General features: G+C 35.1%; 1 protein-coding gene across 3 annotated transcripts in view; it reads left to right on the forward strand.

The window, feature by feature from the left end:
* The window catches only part of MAP4K3 (mitogen-activated protein kinase kinase kinase kinase 3), a 206,053-nt gene that overhangs the window by 151,466 nt on the left and 39,377 nt on the right, over window positions 1-15,210 (forward strand). For all 3 annotated transcript variants that reach the window (XR_006301061.1, XM_043604108.1, XM_043604109.1), the window contains 3 exons: window positions 7,967-8,025; window positions 13,826-13,864; window positions 14,095-14,148. Coding sequence is in view for 2 of the 3 variants with exons in the window: in XM_043604108.1 (XP_043460043.1) it covers window positions 7,967-8,025; window positions 13,826-13,864; window positions 14,095-14,148 (152 nt within the window). In the remaining variant the exon portion in view is untranslated. The remainder of the gene's footprint in view (window positions 1-7,966; window positions 8,026-13,825; window positions 13,865-14,094; window positions 14,149-15,210) is intronic.

The raw sequence follows: 15,210 nt of genomic DNA on the forward strand, positions 1-15,210 counted from the left end.
GTCAATTCCTTGATTTCTCTTTCTGCTCCTTCATAATTGGTGTATAGAAATGCAACCGATTTTTTTTAAGTTTATTTTTAGAGAGGGATAGAGAGTGTAAGCAGGGGAAAGAGAGAGAAAAAGAGAATCCAAGCAGGCTCAGCACTGTCAGCACAGAGCCCATCGTGGGGCTTGATACCACGAACTGTGAGATCATGACCTGAGCTGAAATCAAGAGTCAGAGGCTTAATCGACTGAGCCACCCAGGCACCCCACTGCAACCAATTTCTGTATGTTGATTTTATATCCTGTGACTTTGCTAAATTCATGTATCCATTCTAGCAATTTTTTGGTGGAGTCTTTCGTGTTTTCCACAGAGTATCATATCATCTGCAAAGAGTGAAAGTTTGACTTCTTCCTTGCCAATTTGTATGTGTTTTATTTCTTTTTGTTGTCTGATTGTTGAGGTTAGGACTTCCAGGTGAGAGTGGACATCCCTGTCATGTTCCTGACCTTAGGAAAGCTCTTAATTTTTCTCCATTGAGGATGATATTAACTGTGGGTCTTTCATATATGGCTTTTATGATGCTGAGGTATGTTCCTTCTGTCTCTAATGTCTTTTTTTTTAATGTTTGTTTGTTTGTTTGTTTGTTTGTTTTTGATAGAGAGAGAATCAGAAGCAGGCTCTAGACTCTGAGCTGTCAGCAGAGTCCAGCACGGCACTTGAACTCACAAACAATGAGATCATGACCTGAGCCAAAGTCAGACGTTTTACCAACTGAGCCACCAGGCACCCCTGTCCTTAATTTCTTGAGGGTTTTAATCAAGAAAGGATGCTGTATTTTGTTAAATGTTTTTTCTGCATCTGTTGAGAGGGTCATAATGGTTCTTCCCTTTCTTTTATTAATGTGGTATATCGTGATTGATTGGCAAATATTGAACCAGCCCAGTACCCAGGAATAAATCCCACTTGATCATGGTGAATAATTCTTTTAATGTACTGTTGAATTCGATTTGCTCGTATCTTGTTGAGAATTTTTGCATCCAGGTTTATCAGAAAGATTGACCTGTAATTCTCCTTTTTAGTGAGGTCTTTGGTTTTGGAATCAAGGTAATGCTGGCTTCATAGGACGAGTTTGGAATGGGAAAACATATTTGCAAATGACATATTGGATAAAGGGTTAGTATCCAAAATCTATAAAGAATTTATCAATCTCAACACCCAAAAAAACAATGAATAATAATTCATAATAAACCAAATATACCAATAATAAACCAAAAAATAATAATCCAATGAAGAAATGGGCAGAAGACATGCATCGACACTTTTCCAAATAAGACATCCAGATGACACAGACATCCAGCAGACACATGAAAAGGTGCTCAACGTCACTCATCATCAGGGAAATACAAATCAAAACTGCAATAAGATACCACCTCACACCTGTCAGAATGGCTAAAATTAACTCAGGTAACATCAGATGTTGGTGATGATAAGGAGAAAGGGGAACCCTTTTGCTCTGTTGGTGGGAATGCAAACTGGTGTGTCCACTCTGGAAAACAGTGTGGTGGTTCCTCAGAAAATTAAAAATAGAACTACCCTACAACCCAGCAATTGCACTACTAGGTATTTATCCAAAGGCTGCAAAAATGCTGAAGGAGCACATGCACCCCAATGTTTATAGCAGCACTATCAACAATAGCCAATTAGGGAAATAGCCTAAATGTCCATCAGCTGACAAATGGATAAAGAAGATGTGATATATACATATATGTACAATGGAATACTATCCTGTGATAAAAAAGAATGAAATCGTAACCATTTTCAACAACATGGATGGAACTAAGGTGTATTATGCTAAGCGAAATAAGTCAGTCAGAGAAAGACAAATACCATATGGTTTCACTGATATGTGGAATTTAAGAAACAAAACAGATGAACATAGGAAAAGAGAAGGAAAAATAAGATAAAAACAGAGGAGGCAAACCATAAAGGACTTTTAAATACAGAGAACAAACTAAAGTTTGCTGGAGGGAAGGTGGATGGGGGATGGACTAATGGCTGATGGACCTTAAGGAGGGCACTGTTGAGATAAGGGTATTACATCCCTAAATTCTACTCCTGAAACCAATACTACATACAGGTTAAATAACTTGAGTTTAAATTTCAAAAAAAGAATAATACAGTAGATACATATTTACCAATGTGGAAAAAAATAAAAATTAAAAAAAGAAATGTAAACATATCCTTAATCATTTTTATATTTATTTCATGGAGGAATGATAATACTTAGGATATGTTGGTGAAAAAATATATATTATTAAAGCAATAGTAAGAGTTTTGCCCATAACCATAAAAATGGGTTTATCTCGGGGCGCCTGGGTGGCGCAGTCGGTTAAGCGTCCGACTTCAGCCAGGTCACGATCTCGCGGTCTGGGAGTTCAAGCCCTGCGTCAGGCTCTGGGCTGATGGCTCGGAGCCTGGAACCTGTTTCTGATTCTGTGTCTCCCTCTCTCTCTGCCTCTCCCCCGTTCATGCTCTGTCTCTCTCTGTCCCAAAAATAAATAAACGTTGAAAAAAAAATTTAAAAAAAATGGGTTTATCTAACGTACTGTCTTTAGATTAAAAAATTATACACCTGTTTAATTGATGCCAATTTTTTCTAATTTGCCCAGTTTTTCTGGGTATTTTAGCCTATACAATAATGAAAAATACATTTAAAGTTAATTATATGGAAAACATGTTAATTGGTGTGGAGGAACATAAGTAGTAACATAGTCTTTGCTCTGAAGAAAGTTATGGTATACTTGAAAAAGTAAGAATAAAAAATTTAAATTATAATTTAAAACATGTCAGAAAGGGGTGCCTAGGTGGCTCACTCAGTTAAGTGTCCAGCTTGGTCTCAACTCAGGTCTCGATCCCAGTCATGAATTCAAGCCCCGCATTGGGCTCCATGCTGGGCGTGGAGCTTACTTAAAAAAAAAACAAATATGTCAGAAAGGTATACCCAATTGATCATTATCAGTAAATAACAAAAGTACTTTAAGAAACCCCTGAATTATGGACTTAAAGCCGTATTACAAAGCTGTATGGTACTGGCACAAAGACAGATCAATGGAACAGAATAGAGAACCCAAAAATGGACCCACAAACATATGGCCATCTAATCTTTGACAAAGCAGACAAGAACATCCAACGGAATAAAGACAGTGTCTTCAGCAAGTGGTGCTGGGAAAACTGGATGCGACATGCAGAAAAATGAACCTGGACCACCAGACACAAAAATAAACTCAAAATGGATGAAAGACCTCAATGTAAAACAGGAAGCCATCAAAATCCTCAAGGAGAAAGCAGGCAAAAACCTCTTTGATCTTGCCTGCAGCAACGTCTTACTCAACACTTCTCTGGAGGCAAGGGAAACAAAGGCAAAAATGAACTATTGGGGCCTCATCAAAATAAAAACCTTCTGCACAACAAAGGAAACAATCAGCCAAACTAAAAGGGAACCGACAGAATGGGAGAAGATATTTGCAAATGATATAGTAGAGAAAGGGTTAGTATCCAAAATCTATAAAGAACTTATCAAACTCAACACCCAAAAAACAAATAATCCAGTGAAGAAATGGGCGAAAGACATGAATAGATACCTTTCCAAAGAAGACATCCAGATGGCCAACCGACACATGAAAAACTCAACATCACTCATCATCAGGGAAGTACAAATCAAAACCATGAAGAGGTACCACCTCACACCTGTCAGAATGGCTAACATTAACAACTCAGGCAACAACAGATGTTGGCGAAGATGCAGAGAAAGAGGATCTCTTTTGCACTTCTGATGGGGATGCAGACTGGTGCAGCCACTCTGGAAAACAGTATGGAGGTTCCTCAGAAAATTGAAAATAGAACTACCCTACAACCCAGCAATTGCACTACTAGGTATTTATCCACGGGATACGGGTGTGCTGTTTCAAAGGGGCACATGCACCCCAATGTTTATAGTAGCACTATCAACAATAGCCAAAGTATGGAAAGAGCCCAAATGTCCATTGGTGGATGAATAAAGAAGATGTAGTATATATATACAATGGAGTATTACTCAGCAATCAAAAAGAATGAAATCTTGCCATTCGCAAGTATGTGGATGGAAATAGAGGGTATTATGCTAAGCGAAATTAGAAAAAGACCAGTATCATATGACTTCACTCATGTGAGGACTTTAAGATACAAAACAGATGAACCTAAGGGAAGCAAAAAGAATATAAAAACAGGGAGGGGGACAAAACATAAGAGACTCTTAAATATAGAGAACAAACAGAGGGTTGCTAGAGGAGTTGTAGGAGGGGGAATGGGCTAAATGGGAAAGGGGCATTAAGGAATCTACTCCTGAAATCATTGTTGCACTATATGCTGATTAACTTGGATGTAAACTTAAAAAATAAATAAAAAATAAATAGATAAAAGTTAAAAATAAAGCCCTGAATTAGGTCAAAATTTTATAAAGTCTAAAAATAAATTTATTCTGGAAGAGAAACAGTAAATGTCAACTTCTGTTTATTTTAAATTTGTTAAACTATTACTATTAAATTTATATGATGTAGCTACTTTTCTTACCTAATATGTATGAAGACAGTTTCTTAGGAGAACTCATTTATTTTGCACAACAATAGGACATTTTCTACATTGGCAAACCTACCCTGCTTGATCTTCATGTCCGAGTTCATCATGTAAGAGTCATGAATACTGTTTAGCATTTATCTGTTAGTGTTCTGACTTCACTTGCTTCTCGTTTTAACAAAGTCTTTTTTGATTTGTCCAAGATTCAATCCCTTTTTACTTGTGTAAATTGCTGTATTAAAAGGTATCTTAAAATGACCTTATCCAAATCATAATTTTCTCATTTTCTGATGAGGAAAGAAATTCTCTTGAGCTGTTCCCTTTTTTGTTGATTAAAATATATTGCTAACATATTTTTTCTTTTATATTTTTGTAGCCAGCTATATCAGTTCTGTTAACTTCCTGCTATTTTCTCATCAGATGTAGGCTTTGCAGCCTGACACAGGGTTTACAAAAAAGAAAACAATAAAAAGATTTTCTTGAACATGTATTTTCCCTTTCCCATGTTCCATGTTCTATCCTTTATCTTTTTCAGTGCTTTCTGGCTCTATCCTGCCCTTAGAAATACTTCCCCATTCATTAAAACTGAAGTTAGGATTTTCTGACCCAAAAAGATATTTTCATTGGGCTAGAGTAACCATCTTCAATTTTTGTTTGAGCTGTTCAGATCAAATCTATATAAGGCTATTGCATGTTTTCAGCCCATGTTGTTACTTGTTTGACTTTACTGTGTAGCTAAACATTGTCCTTCATTAATAACTTGATGCCTCATTTGTTACTAATTCCCTTAGGTTTCTCTTGGCATGTTCAAATGTGTTCTTATTTAGCTTATAAAAGATTGCTATGTTTTACTGTCATCTAGGGTTATCTTGAGTGCTTTTCCAAGCATAATTTTGGTAGCATTTTTCTATTACAGAATAGCTTCCAAGTACTTTTTGATAAATGTTTTAAATCAGTCTTTCTTAGAATGTTCTAAAGATATGTAAATGGCTACTAACTTTGCCCAAGTTTTACTTTTTTTCCTTTCCTTTTTTTTCTCATTTTTCTTGAATGATTTACTGTCTGAATCCCTGCCATATAATAAGTGGTTGGTAAATAATAGTTGAATTACCTGAGATTCAGTACTTACTAGAGGACTTAGTGTAATTCTTTTACCTGTATTGGATTCCTAGCACATTGTTTTTGTTCCATAGTTGCTAAAAACATAACTTGATTTATAGAGAAGGAATTAATAAAGAATAAGCCCCCTTTTATTTTAGCTTTCCTGGTAGTGTTTGACACGTGGCACATTTAATCACCACACTTGGATATATCTACAACTTCTCCCTGGCCTGAATGTTATTTTGCTTATGAACCTATGTACAATTTTCTATTAAAATACTGCATTTGTTATTTTAGACTCTTACCTTCCTAAATACCTTGCTAATCTCAATGGATTTTTTAAAATTATTGTCATCAACCCGGCAATTGTCATGTACCATAAGATGACTGTTCCTACAACAGCCACATGTGTGTTTATATAACAGAAGCTATTGCCATTCTGCACAAATGTAGAACACTTTTAGACGCCATCATTTGATTAGGGCCTTAAGAGATTATGTTGACTAAAGAGATTGCTGGTGTGGTAGAGGAGGGACGTTACCTGTAGCTGAAGAAAAAAACTTGAATTTAGGAGTGTATTCATTGAGATTAGTACTTCTCTCTACTGAATTCCAAAGATTAAAGGTTCCTGTACAAAGTCATGACCACTTCAGTTGTACAGCATAATAATTGTGTAGCAGTCTTACGGTAGCAGTGATAGCATCCTATTAATATCATTATGAATTAAATAGAACAGGTATCCTTTTGCACTAGAATTTCATGTGATACCAGTGTGATGATGGTTGACTAATCTTACTGTTTTTGATGTATTCTCTTTTCTGTCACTAGTAAGAACATTTATTATGCATGAAAGAACGCAAATATTGAAGAAGACAAGATTTGAATCTTGTCTAAACCAGAATTTTTATTTTGACAGGTCTTGGAGTACTTAAATGTTAAAGTGCTTTTTACTTAAATGTAATGTATCGTTTAGAGTTCTTATGTTCCTAGGCTTAGTATTTTTGTGATCTAGAATTTGTGTATCTTAATGAGGCTGGAGTGTTAGTTATCTGCTTGCAGGAAAATGAACTACTGGCATTGGAACAAGAATTTGTTTTAAGGGCCTGGTTAGTGTGTGGTAGGTGCTATTCTAGACTTTGGGCCTGTAGGGAAGAAAGATGGACGTAACAATTTTCCTGTTTTGAGGAGCTCACAGACTGGCTTCTGTTTTTATAAACTGGTTAATAAATTAATTAAAAGGCAGTTTAAGTGCTAGAGGAGAACTGTGTATTCAGTGCCATGAAGACATGGGAAAGGTTGCACCTTCCTTCCTGTACAGTCTTGGAAGCCTCCTCCAAGGAGTTGTCTTTTGCATTAAGTCCTGACTGTGCATCTGGCAATACCTTGTGTATTAGAAAACACTTTATTCTATATTCTGATGAAAACAAAACTCATTTTAAATGTTAAATATTCCCCTTTATTGTTAAAATCATGCTTGAAATACAGTGACTTAAGGGGAGAAAGGAAGCTTTACTTTGTACTTTCCATAGTTGTTGGAAAACAGTTTTTTCCTCAGAAGGCATTTGAGTTGAGCATTTATGTTGTTACCCCTTTAAATTTCAATTCTTAAGCCTACAACCCATAGCATTCAGTGGAAACGTTTAGTTAAGGAACTGCCTTAGTAATACTCCTTTGAAGTTTCACTACTTAGCTCTTTAAAAAATTATTCAAAGCCCTTTAAGTGTAATTTGCAACCTTGCCCATGTTCATCTATACAATTTACTTAAAAAGAGCACCTATTCTATATGTTTAAAAATTATTACCTGCCTGAAGCAACAATAGAAGTGTGTGAATGTGTATAAATACATAATTATTGCAGATCTTCTATACAAAGTCAAGATTTTTGTTGCTTGTTCTCTTCTGTAATTTTTTTTGCTTCATTATAGCTTTGCTATTAAATACCTTATTTGAGCATTTTTCTTTCTAAAAACTGGAGGTTTTTTTGCAAATTTTAACTAAGAAAGCAATAACCATAAATGAAACTTACATATATTATTCAAATAAGTTCCCAGAAAAATACTGAACTTAAATAATAAAATACGTAAACTACAACTACAAACTTCTGACATCTTTTATTGTTGGAAGTCCTACCATACCTTTTTTTTAAAGAACATATAGCAATACAGATTTATTTGCAGTCTGGGGTTTCTCTTTTAAAATATATATATTTGTGTATTATGATTTGTGATATACTACTATTTTGCTAAATACATCATTTTGTACTATTAGGATCTACAACTAGAATATGGACAAGGACATCAAGGTAGTTACTTTTTGGGTGCAAACAAGTAAGTAAAGTTCTTTTTAAATTAAATTTATATTCAAGAATAATTAAGTTGCTTTATATTTTAATTTATTTATTACATATATCTTGTGCATTTTATTACATATTTAATATAGAAAAATATGTTAATATATCCAGAAGTAAGTTGTATTAGTCTGGTAGATAGGTTTTTATAATACGCTTTCAACTTTTCTTCACTGCTACCTTGCTAATCATTTAGTCAGTAATTGTCATAATGGAGACATTATGTTTTTTATATCAAGCTACTTTGTAGACCTTACTTGTTAGAGAAAACGAAGTACATTCCAACTGAAGACGATACATGTTTCAGAATTTTTTTATTTTATTTTTAAGGTTGACCTGTTTATTCCTTACAAAACTTGCTTTGGTACATATCCCAGGTGTGTTGGCTCTGAAAATAGCTGAAAATATTCACAGTGTTTAGAACTCTTTATCCTAACTTTTTAGTTGTTAAGAGCTTTCCAAAAAGAAGATAGTAGTTAAAATGCATCTGCTGTTTTCAGAATTATCAATTCATGCAAGAAGTAAATAGAACAATTATTCAAGGCCTCTCCTGTACACCAGGCACTGTCTAGGTGGTACAGCACTGTGGTGAAAAGGCAGCTTACAAGGAGTAACAATTTAAGTTGTTCATAGTCCTCAGCAGAGTAAGGGGACAGGACTCTGCTGTTCTTTGTAGATTCTCATTTTCTGAGTTCATGGAGAAATTACCATTATAAAATCTAATATGTAAGGAAATACTATTTAAATTGTCAAAATCTCTCAGCAATGTAGATATTGTTTTAACAATCAGAACATCTTAAAATTGCAGCATATAATTTCACTTATACATTAGAGAGTTGAAAATATATATATATACATCCATAGTTTAAGCAGTTGAGGAACGATGACTGAAGACAGTAGTTCAGATTTAAAGACAATGCAAAATCGTGTCTCCTTTTTTTAGACTAAATGTTTAATTTAAATACCCTATCTTTTCTCAACACAGAGAAGAGACTTTGAATGACCGCCTAGAGAAATGCATTAGTTTGGATTTAAGCTGCATTTCAATTAAATACGATGAATTTGTTTTTAATTAACTGATTTAAGTTTCCTAAAATGGGAAAAAGGCATACAATTTCCCTGATAGAAAAATGAGATTTTATCTAAATAGTAACTGTGTGCTATTTATAATCTCTCCTGATTGATTAATGGACAGCAAAGGAAGGTTTTGTCTCATAGTGGTTAGCAAATAAAAATTCTGAAGTGCTTTTTTTATTATTTTGTCTTAATATAAGGTCACTAGTTTTAAGGACCTTGTTAGCAAATTTTGGTGTATTTTAAGAGACAGTGGATGATTCGGAGAAAAATTCCATTTACACTTTTTTGGTTCATTTTAAATATATTTTTAAATTATATACTAGCAAAAATGCAAAAAAGAAATATGGCCCATCACTAAATGCTTTTCCAGATTCCTTAGTTCCCGTTGTCTAATATCTGATTGTTAGACATTTTCATAGTATATAGTTACTTTGGCTAGGTAAAATGTTAATAATTTGCCCAACCTTCATTTTTTGATTAATTGGATCCCTGCTTAAGGAACTGTATTCTATATAACGAATCACTGGCAAGGTAGGTTGGCCAAAAATTTGACCTTTGGCTGTGTTTCGTGTACAGGTATATACATACATGTGACATGAGCATGGATGTAGCACTTCTCTTACTGTACTGATATGTCTGCTTTATTCTTGTGACCAGGCAGTGTTTTAAAACTCACAGGATTTCCTGCTTTCTCCATAGGTGATCAGGCAGACAGATTTCCATTTATGGGTTTCTACCTATTCCAGACCATACAAGAACTAAGATAGGGTGTAGGTGTTTTTTTTTTTTTAATAGAATATGTATTTTGACTTAACTGAGTTTTCTTTTCTCTTGAATGCTGTTGTTGGGGTCAACTTTTCTGATTATTTAAAACCAACAAAATACTATTTTTAAAAGAAAACTAAATATTTCTGATTGTTTTTAATGTAGAGCAAAGGTTCTAGAGATAACTTAAATTCTCTTCTAAAGACTTAAATAATGGTGAAAAAAGTAACTTGAATTACACAGTTCCTAGCACAGTTGAGTGTAGTAGTAGTGAATGCCATATCTGGAGTCAGAACTGTCTCTTCCTGTAAGCTATGTGACTTTGAGAAATTTACCTCAATTTTCTCCAGTAAAATGGGGATTATAATAGTCCCTGCCTTGTAGGGTGCTAAGGGTGAAATGTAATAATCATGGCAAAGCATTTTTAGGACAGTTACGGTTTAATAAATACTTATCAATTGCCCTTACTTGTGTAGTATTTACTCAGTAAGTAATTTATTATAAAAGCAAGTGAATGTGAGTGAATAAAACTGCTCTTTGGTTTTAAAGAAATAGGAGATTTTTTTGTTTTGTCTTCAGATATACTCAGGACAATACTTAAAGATTGTTTTTAGCTATTTAGACAATTTCAGAAGATTTCAGAAACCAGCATGTGAATTTCTTAGCTAATTTTAATATGCTAAATATTTTGGCTGTGGGTTTTTCCTTCTCTTTTTTTTTCACTTCTCTGTGTCAGTTTCTTCACTTTCATCAGTTAAATTTGTGATTGCATATTGTTCCCCATTTTTAACATTTTCATCCAGATTTCCTAATGTTTTTAGACTGACTTAGTAACTCAGTATCTGTGGGCATCATTTTTGTTTTACTTCATTCATTACTTTCTAAAAATTCCATAACAGAAGAATCCACATGGACCAGTGAATAGTGGTTTATTGTATAGCACCCAATCTTGGTGATTAAATCAGTGTTACTTTTCCCCAGGGCTCACAAGATACAGTATTTACCATAAATGCACCTCTTAGCAAATTTAGCCATGTTTCACTTTCTCTTTTATAAAGCCTGAGAAGCAAATCATATATCCTACTTTTCATTAACACTTCATGAATTCTGTAAGTTTATTAACAAAATACCTGTTAACACATAGTAGGAGATATACTAGTAAATGAATTGAAAATATACGTGAGTCCCTAACAATAAAACATAGCTGCTTTTCCATGTTCTCTTATTCAGCCTTTCTCTCTTATTCTTGGAGAACATAGTACTCCTGGGAACATTCTTTTTTAAAAAGTGGAATGCCCTGTAAGTCCAATTAAATATGGTAATTGAAAAATAAAATACATTTTTACTTTACTTCTTAATTGTTTTCAAATCTGAATATTCTCTATTGGAAAAAGAGGTGCACCCCCCCAAAATACTGGCATGTGCTTAAGAAAAAAATTTTTTCCTATCTTCTAAAATGATATAAAAGCCCACTATACAGTTCAGAGATACTATATTTAACTTGGTAACATAGTTTAAAGCAGTGCTTCCTAAATTTTTGGTCTCAGGATCCCTTTACACTCTTAAAAATTACTGAGGACTCCAGAGTTTTTGTTTATGTGTGTTATAACTGTCAATATTTACGGTATTGGAAATTTGAACTGAGAACTTTTCAAAATATTTATTTACTTAAAATAGTAATGTACTCATTACTGTTATCATAAATAACACTTTGTGTGTGTGTGTTTAAAATTCCTCATGGGGGCACCTGAGTGGCTCAGTTGGTTGAGCATCTGACTTTGGCTCAGGTCATGATTTTGCAGTTTGTGAGTTCGAGCCCCACATCAGGTTCACTGCTGTCAGGCTGTCAGCGCAGAGCCCCGCTTCTGATTTTCTGCCCCCCTCTCTCTGTCCCTACCCCACTTGCGCTCTCTACAAAAATAAATATTTTTTAAAAATTTCTCATCATTAAGGACCAATTTAAATGCCACCTCAAACCTAACACCGTGTGATTCCTCTCATGAGATTTAGAAGCAGCAAATAATTGCATTAATAGATTTTATATATGTCCATGTAATTCAACAAACTTTATTGCGGCCCACTGATAACATTTTTTATGAAAAACAGCTATCTTTCTGAAACAAAATAATAGTAAGGAAATTGGCATTGTTTTATATTTTTTTGCAAATCTCTTTAATATCTGGCTTATTAGAAGACAGCTGAATTCTCATATCTGCTACTAATCTGTTGTGTTATCATGTATCTTATAACCTCTGGAAAACTCCAGAATTTCATTCCCAATGAAAAAATTAAGAGTGAAAAAGGTAAATGCTTTTTTGTATTATATGTATTATGAAACTAGTTTTATTCTTGCAGACCCCCTACAGGAGGCCAAGGGACCTCTGGGATCCCTAGACCACACTTAAAATTGCTAGTTTAAAGAAATGTTGCGTAGCCCATCATAATAAAGAAAATGTGAATTGAGTACTTATTGTATTTTAAATTACTATTCCAAGCATTTTACCCATATTTATTGTATCTTTCGATAAATGCTTTGATGTAGGTACTGTTATAATTCCTGTTTTACAGATATGGAAACTGAAGCAATGGGAAATCAAAGTACTTATTGAAGGCCACACGGCTTACAGTGGCAGAGGCGGGACTCAGATGCAGGCTGTCTTTGCTTTACAGGCTGGCATCACTTACGATCCTGCCCGTAGTCAGAAGCTCCCATCTCCCTAGAACTAGCCCTTGAAGAGCTTTGTGAATAAGATCATACATTTGACTGAAGTACCTCAATTTTTTTTATCTGCAGAGTAGGATTTGCGATTAGTGTATGGCCTTCCCATGTCATTTACCACTCAAGTTAGAGCTTTGTCATTTTTTAATACTTAGGTTGTTAGTAAGCTGGCCTAATTAAAATATTTGAAGACTAAAATGTATTCTGTTGCTCATACCAGCTAACTTTACCTTTCAATTTCTCTGGTTTTATGTTTTGACAATTCTAAGGGGAGTTTTTTCCAATATATATCAGTGGGAAAAATGATCAGAAGGTATTGCCTTACCTTTTGAGGAGAGTAGATTTTCCGTTGGCTCACTTTTACCTCAGTAATCTATTAGTAACCATATTTCTCCCTATCCCGTTGGCTTTAAGAAGGCTGCTGAGTTTTTATGCTTGAAGAGTGCAACATAGGAGGTTCGCTGCATGGACTTGCAGCGAAAAGGAAGGGAACTCAGGAATGCCGTGAGTTCTCTCTCACATTCCTGAATAGCAAAGTTTCATAACTTGCTCCTAATGATAAAATCCTCGCACCTGGTCTGATACAGGCTTAGTCTCCCAAAAGTGTAAATGTGTTTGCCAGTACACCACTGGAGAACAGATATCTCAGGTAAGTGAGTGTCTTCTGTGAAAGCAAAGTGCTACTACATTCATGTATTCACATCACATGCATGCATGCTTTTGCAGAGAGATCCAACATGTTGAGTTTCATTTTGTAGGATTGCCTGAGAGCATGATTTTTTTTTAAAGTGTGTCACCTTCCTTATTTTAAGAAAAAGAAAATATAATTTCAGGTGTCAGGTAAAATGTTCCAGGTAGAATTTGAATCCTGGAAACCCCTGACTATGACCCTGCAATTATGGTTTTGTCAGTCCTATTGTGACATTTCATGGTGGGTTGTCCTCTGTTTGAACTGGTATTTTTCAATAAACATTAGGATTTATTTTGTTCATTTCAAATACATGTATGAAGACATTAGCAGCAGAAAATACAGATATATTATTAAGTATAACTTGATGTTCTGTGGCATAGAGATCATTGTAGCTGATGTTAGAAAATAGTAAAAAGTAATTTAAAAATTTATGGTTAAGGTTCAAATGATGAAAATATGTACTTGGTATTCCTTTCCTTATTTATTCACATTGTTTTTTGTTTTTTGTGTTTTTTTTTTTCTTTTAAGGAGTCTTCTGAAGTCTGTTGAAGAAGAATTACATCAGCGGTAATTTTGATTTTTAATTAAGCTTAAAATACTTTTTGTCACAGAGAGTAGTCTGTTTGCCCCCTTCTCTGTCATGTAGCCTCACGTTTTGTTGTTTAATTCTGAATCCTGTAAAGCTGCAGAAATAAAATGCTGTCTTGCAGTAGCCCTTCCTACACTTTGTAAAATTTCTTCTTAAGCCATTTTGATGAAGTCCATTTAGTAACAGTGGAATTATCCTTTGTCCTTAGAGGGCACGTGGCACATTTAGAAGATGATGAAGGGGATGATGATGAATCCAAGCAGTAAGTTCTTTCTCTGTTTTTGATAAAAGATGTCATTTGATGTGATTTCATAGGTTTGACAGCTCTATATTGAGAGTATTATGGGTTATATCACAGTTTCTTTCTCTGTTCTAGTTGTGTTACCTCAGGCAACCTTAACAAAATACCATGGAGAGGTGGTCTAAACAGCAAGGTGTCTCACAGTTCTGGAGGCTGGGAGGTTCAGGCTCCAGCTGCTAGCCAGTTTGGTTCCTGGCGAGAGTTCTCTTTCGGCCTGCAGATGGTGTCTTTTCACCATGTTCTCACATGGGCTATCATCAGCGCATGCATGCATGCATGCATGCACGCAGAGAGAGAAACCTCTCTCCCCTTTTCGTAGAAGGCCTCTAATCCTATCCAACTAGGACCTCACTCTCACGACCTCATTTAACCTTTCACTAAACATTAGAATATGAACACAATTCAGCCAAGTTGTCTACCTCTCTGACAAGGATCACTTTTCCTCCCATTTCCAATAATGTGGTCATCATTTCCATTGCAGATCTCCACCATTTCCACTGGAGAATGGCCTTTAATGTGTACATTCTACCAGTATTCTCTTGGTAGTTATTGATGCATTCTCTAAGAAGAGGGAAACTTTCTCTTCAGCTCTCTCTCTCAGCAAAATCATTGTTAGCGTCCATATTTCTAGCATGTACCTCAGAACTCTTCCAGCCTCTACCTGTTACTTGATTCCAAAACTGCTTCCACAGGGGTGCCTGGTTGGCTCAGTCGGTTGAACGTCCAACTCTTGATCTCAGCTCAGGTCATGATCTCACCGTTCATAGATGGAGCCCTGCGTTGAGCTCTGCACTGACCGCGTGGAGCCTGCTTGGGATTTGGGATTCTCTCTCTCCCTCTCTCTCTGCTCCTCCTCCGTGCACTGTCTCTGTCTCTCTCTGTCTCTCTCTCTCTCTCTTTCTCTCTCTCTCTCTCAAATAAACTTTAAAGAAAAAATCTTAAAAAATAAAAGCAGATCTTCCACATTTGGGGTATTTGTTGTAGCAGTACTCCACTCCTTGTTACCAAGCTGTGTCTTAGCTT

The sequence above is a fragment of the Prionailurus bengalensis genome, chromosome A3 (genome assembly GCF_016509475.1).
Source record: "Prionailurus bengalensis isolate Pbe53 chromosome A3, Fcat_Pben_1.1_paternal_pri, whole genome shotgun sequence".
In the NCBI taxonomy this organism is placed as follows: Eukaryota; Metazoa; Chordata; class Mammalia; order Carnivora; family Felidae; genus Prionailurus; species Prionailurus bengalensis.